This window comes from Dipteris shenzhenensis, chromosome 4 (assembly GCF_047967505.1).
Source record: "Dipteris shenzhenensis isolate YYH24624 ecotype China chromosome 4, Dip_SZ_1.0, whole genome shotgun sequence".
NCBI lineage: Eukaryota > Viridiplantae > Streptophyta > Polypodiopsida > Gleicheniales > Dipteridaceae > Dipteris > Dipteris shenzhenensis.
The window spans coordinates 55,017,698-55,023,872 of NC_141599.1; the positions used below are offsets into that span (position 1 = coordinate 55,017,698).

Consider the following 6,175-nt stretch of genomic DNA (forward strand, 5'->3'; position numbering starts at 1 on the left):
TGTGTATGATATGCTCGTCCCACTTCTTGTGTCCTACCCACTTTTTGTAAATGTCATTATTATTTTAAAAAATCTATATTCTAATGCAACAAAGTTAGTACTCTATCAATGACTTCCACACTTAGGTTTTCTTTCCTTTTCTTGCATTTTGTTAAAGCCCTTAGACTTCTTGGATTAGGATTATCGTGCATTGCTTCCACTCTACATCCAATCACTAAAGCCATCTTGGTCCTTCTGATTGACAAAATCTCTAATATTGTGTATCAAATTCGTTTCTTCTTTGTTTCAAGGGATACCAACATAGCTAATGTCATCCTCTTTACAACTAGTTGATCTAAGCTGTGCACCTTGAGTCACTTTTTGTAGGCCATTTCTTAGATTAGAGAGCATTGTCTCTTGAGTGTGCATCTCTCGAGGTATTGATAGTGTTGTCACTCTATAAATTTTAGGTTGTAGGCTAAATCTTGTGAAGACTAAAGACTAAAATTAACTTGAATAGCCTGATGTTGCTACCTTGAATGCTCCCAACTAATCGTGAGACCAAAGCGCTCGTGTTCTTTGCCTTGATGGAAAAGATCCAATGCGTGCATCTACAAGTGCTTCTTGCTACTACTCTATAAGGACTCTTCTTTCTTCTTGTTGTTTTTCCCCCACAAACATTGTAAAAGTGTCTTCCATTTCCATTTTGATACCATGTCATTTATTTCCTCTCCCCGCAATCTATTCCTTGTGCATTGACTAAGCTTTTCAGCTTTCTTATCTCATAGCCTATGTCCACTTCTCTTGCAAGCCATGATTAGATGTATCTTTCCATTGATGCCATGGTGATAATTAGTAAATTGCCAGAATAGAGACTAGCTAGCTTGTGAGGTGAGCAATGAACATAAGACAACTTATGCAAGTAAAGAAGATATGCCAAACCAAAGTGTACACAAGAATGAGGTCACATCAAGATGACTGCATGCTGTAAGATGTAGGGTGGCACGAGTTAAATATACGATGATTGCATGATGCAAGCTGCAGAGTGGTAGGAGGTTAATTATATAATGACTATACGATGTAAGCTGTAGGGTGGCAAGAGGTTAAATGCACTTTAATATTCAAAGATTTATTGGGCGGGAGGTGTGAAACTTTGAAAGTGCATGGGGGTAGCAAAATTTTCAACAGCCATGGTTTTCTCCCCTCTGGCAATAGTAAAACTGGATATACCGATTTTCCCCAAGCATGCAACATGGCCTAAAATGCTTCAAAATACAAATAGGCCAAAGGACATGCTATCAAGTTTGATACTGTGTATTTTAAGATTGATAAATACATGTAGAAACATAATCTTGGCAATCTCAAAATGGCATTTTAAATAAGTTTCTTTATTCTTTCAATAAAGGATCTCTTTATTTACTACCTTTTAATACTAGTATGCTCCAAGAAACCCACCAAGGTAGGACAACTTATGGGATTCATTGAGTTGTGAGTTTTTGAACAAGTTTACAACCAATAAGAGTGAGCATTAAAATAATTTAAATAAAAAGCATTCATGATAGTAGACATTTAAAAGATATAAAGAGACTTTATTTAGTAAGAGTGCAAACTTTCAATTGATTATCATAGAAAGAAAGTCACTTTATAGCATGAAATAGCATGAGGAGTATATGCATGAAATGAGTATGAGATACTACACGAGCACATTAACATACCCTACAATTTTGGTAAAAGATTATGGGGCAATGAAGTATACTATACTTGTAAATTTAAATGGCCTTTTCTATGCACAACTATTAAGTCAAACTTATCTTACATAGAGAATTCCTAAGGTTCCCAATTTTGAGATTTTCAAACATGAACACAATTAAGACAAATCAAGAGATTTAGTGGATGGGGGTTTATGTATGACCTTATCTTTTGTGCATTTGTAATAGCTTTGTGCATTCTTCAAGACTATAGGCCTATCAATCTAGTGACATGTTTAGTGGGGATAAATACAAGGTGGACAACCCGCTTATGATCTTTCGGTCACTCAGAAATTGCGAGCACATCGCTAAAGAAATATGGGAAGAGCGGGAAACGGGGCGGGCAGAGAGAGAGAGAGAGAGAGAGAGAGAGAGAACCATTATACTTAGTGCTTATATCGGTAACACTATAGACTTGGAGCTTCACTCAGAAGTTCGAACTTCGTCTTGTAATGCAAGACGAGCTGGTTAAAGGTGTCCGATGACCAAGGCAAGCTTCATGGCGGCCTCTATGGTCCACTCTACAGAGTCTACATCACACGTATTGCCCAAAAACTGAGGATTCCCTGATGATCTGTACGCTGCCACACAGTCCAATAGATTCCTATTGCATGTCTCGTTGAGATAATTGCCTGACATATCAGTTCAGATCAATAAGTTTCTCCAAGGTATCGGTCATTTGTCGCAATACTAATCCCATTCAAACATAAGGATATTGATGCGTAGCTTACTTAGATCGTCGCCAATGCAGGCGTCGTGAGTCTTGCAACATGCATCCAGATTGTCACAAGGAGCCTGTCCTGCACAGCCTGTGTAGCCGATCCCACAGAACTTGCCGTATCGCAAAAAGGGTGCCACTGCAGAGAGTGTCCCCATAAGTCATTGATAGAAAAGACATCGGATACAGAGGCCATAGGTGAACATTGTTCTTACCTGAACAGAACTCCGATTCGCAGGTGCTGCTGCAAGGCAACTGCGCAAACCAAGAGAGTATGTTGTAGCGTAGAGCTGGGCTAAAAGACCAAAACGGAAGACTGCATACAGTGGTCAAAAGGCTCGTGCCGCTTCTTTGACTTTGCAACAAAGCCTACTTTTTAACCGCGGCTAGATTCATGAGCATCAAATGACGGACACACTTATTTCTTTACCAACACGAGGCGCAAGATTTGCCGACTGGTGACTCAAAATCCAGAAGGAAACCGTTTCAAAAGCCGAAGCGTTGGCCGAAAACATACTGAAGGGTGTACAGAAGTCTACAGACATGAGATGTCCACACCATTGCAGCCACTATTCTCTCTCTCTCTGTCTCTCTCTCTCTCTCACACACACACACACACAAATAAATGACAAGTGCACACATAAAAAGCAAAAGAGAGAGAGAGAACCAAGTCGGAGGTGTTGACGACGAGGGCGTTGCATTGCAGGAGTGAAAAATATGTTAGAAGCAGCAGTCGAACCGAGCCGCAGCCCATTTCGTGAGATGATTTCAAGAGGGCGGCTTCAGCTGAATGTGTTGGAAGCATCAGCTGCCTATATCGTGAGATGGGTACTCCAAGCAATGGATTTTACTTTGCCCATAAGCTGCTTGTGACAAAAGACGTCCTCTTACCGAAGCGACAAAAAGAAAAAAGTAACAGATATCACGTGTGAAGGCAGACTAAAAATGTCTACGGGCAACAAAATATCTTGTGAGTTATTATTGTACCCATTTTCCAAGTTTTGTGTATATACGTCAACCTGACTTCCTTTTCCAAGCTTTGCGCGTACATACAGCTCTCAAAACAACGAGTAGCATGACCCGTCTCTGACGGATTAGAGACCCGCTCCGCCGGGTCTCAAGTTGGGATTGTAGGCTGCCTTTATCATTTTGTCTATAAATCTCAATATCTAAATGCTTCTTAGGGAATTTTAAAGTTGGATCTGTCTATGTGCATGCACGCGCTAGCGCACCTCCCCTTCCCCGTTCTCTTCCCAACCTTGTGCTTCCCTCTCTCCTAGATCCCCACCTAGACCCTTGAACTATAAAACACTTCTCTCTTCCCCTAGGGCAGTGTGTGTGGTTGTATGTGCATATGTGCATTTCGGTGTGTGTGTCGCTCTTGTTCCCCTACCCTAGGGCTTTGTGTCTCTATTTGTGTGCACAATATTAGCTAATTAAACAATGCTTATAAAAAATGAAAAGTATATGTCACTTTTGGACTAACAGGCACGGGAGAAACTGCTTGGCCCTAACATAGCTTCACCTCGACTTGAATTAGCTCTCCAAAGCCATTCAATAGGAGCTTAGTATGATGAACAAAGTGTGGTGGTTTGCTCTTGAAGCCTTTCGCATATAGTTGTTTGAAGTCTTTAATACATCTCCCCTCGAAAACCTTTTGTAGTATCAAACACTACATGATCAAGGCTTGTAATCATATGATGAAAAAGCTACCCTTATTGAGGTGGTCAAGGGAATTTTGAATACTACACACACACACACACACACACATAGATACATATATAACTCAAGACTAATCTAAAAATATAAATAAATACTTTATATTATAAATCTCTCTCTCTCTCTCTGCCCCTTTGTTCTCTCATCCTTCCCCATCAAGTTTTGTAAAACCCGCATGGGTCTTGGTGGTTGAGGCTCTAGTTCATGTCGTTGTGTGTGTGTGTTCGATCCTTGTGGTCGACTTCGGATACGCCTACTGTGTGCATCTTGGGATTATTCCTACGAAGTAAAAATCTCTCTCTCTCTCTCTCTCTCTCTCTTTCTCTCTCTCTCTCTCTCTCTCTCTCTCTCTCTCATATATATATAGATATATAAAAATATATAATTTATAAGCAATAATCCTTATGTATATAACTCTCTCTCTCTAACATATATAGATATATAAAATATATAATTTCTCTCTCTCTCTCTCTCTCTCTCTCTCTTTCTCTAACAAATACAAGATTATATTAAATAATATAAATAGGTAATATTTTACACGCACGCACGCATGCATGCGCGCGCATGCACACAGACACACATACTCCTCTCTCTCTCTCTCTCTTTCTCTCTCTCTCTCTCTCTCTCTCTCCACATGTTGTTGCACTCTTCCTCAGTGACAATAAAGCCTTTGCAATGGATCATACCTATAAACAAAACACTTTGGAAAGCATATAACATATAGTCTATATATATCTAAACTAAATACTTTAGAATGCATATTTTATATAGTCTATATATCTTAAATCTTACACCCTAAATCTTAAATCCTAAAGTTCCCTAAATCTTAGGTTATACAATCTAAGCTCTTAAACTTATATAACAGTTATAATCCCTAAACCTTAAACCCTAACCCCTATAACTTAAATTCTAAAACCTAATTTTCAATTCTAAACCCTAGATTCTAGACTCTAAGCTCATGATCTTATATACTAAACCCTAAAACCTAAATCGTAAACCCTAAAAAAATAATCATAAACCCTTAATGCTAAACCCTAAACCCTAAACCCTAAATCCTAAATCCTAAACCCTAAAAACATAATCATAAACACGAAACCCTAAACACTAAATCTTAAATCCTAAGCCCTAAATCCTTAACCCTAAATACTAAACCCTAAACCCTTACCCTAAAATACAATCAAAATTTTATGATTTTTTTCAATTTGTGCAATAGGTTTGATATATCCTCCAAACTGTTGCAAGTCGAATAGGTTAATGGTGCACTCAACCTATTGCAAATATCAAGGAATTCTCTTGATTTGTGCAATAGGTTGGATATACCCCCAACTTGTTGCTTGAGCAACAGGTGGGGGGTATATCCAACCTGTTGCACAAATCGAGAATTTTCTTGATTTGTGCAATCAAGCAACAGGTTGGGGGATATATCCAATCTGTTGCACAAATCAAGAAAATTCTCGATTTGAGCAACAGGTTGGGGGGTATATCCAACCTGTTGCACAAATCGAGAATTTTCTTGATTTGTGCAACAGATTGGATATCCCCCCGGGATATATCCAACAATAGGCCTCCAACCTGTTGCTCAAGCAACAGGTTGGGGGGTACCCCCAACCTGTTGCACAAATCAAGAAAATTCTTGATTTGTGCAACATGTTAGATATACCTCCCAACCTGTTGCTCGAGCAATAGGTTGGGGGTATATCCAACCTTGCACAAATCAAGAAAATTTTTCAGTTGTAGGTTGGATATATTCCCCAATTGTATATCAAATTGTTGCACAAATAAGAAAAATTCTTGATTTGTGCAACAGGTTGGATATATCCCCCAACCTGTTGCTTGATATATCCAACCTGTTGCTCAAGCAACAGGTTGGGGGATATATCCAACCTATTGCACAAATTAAAAAAATTCATTAAATTTTGGTTGTATTTTAGGGTTAAGGTTTAGGGTTTAAGATTTAAGATTTAGGGTTTAGGATTTAGAGTTTAGGATTTAGGGTTTAGGATTTAGAGTT

At 38.8% G+C, this 6,175-nt stretch overlaps 1 protein-coding gene across 2 annotated transcripts; it reads right to left on the reverse strand.

Annotated features, from left to right (window-relative positions):
* Window positions 1-2,134: 2,134 nt before the first annotated feature.
* Window positions 2,135-3,318, reverse strand: PLA2-ALPHA (Phospholipase A2 family protein). Of its 2 annotated transcripts, none has more exons than XM_087373883.1 (4): window positions 3,113-3,318; window positions 2,661-2,700; window positions 2,459-2,536; window positions 2,135-2,359 (listed from the first exon to the last, which is right to left on the reverse strand). In XM_087373883.1, the coding sequence occupies exons 1-4, from the start codon at window positions 3,248-3,250 to the stop codon at window positions 2,196-2,198; spliced, it is 420 nt and encodes a 139-aa protein (XP_087230009.1). In that variant the 5' UTR covers window positions 3,251-3,318; the 3' UTR covers window positions 2,135-2,195. The 2 variants fall into 2 exon arrangements, with proteins under 2 accessions (XP_087230009.1, XP_087230008.1); XM_087373882.1 differs by having other exon boundaries at window positions 2,459-2,584.
* Between the last annotated feature and the right edge of the window lie 2,857 nt (window positions 3,319-6,175).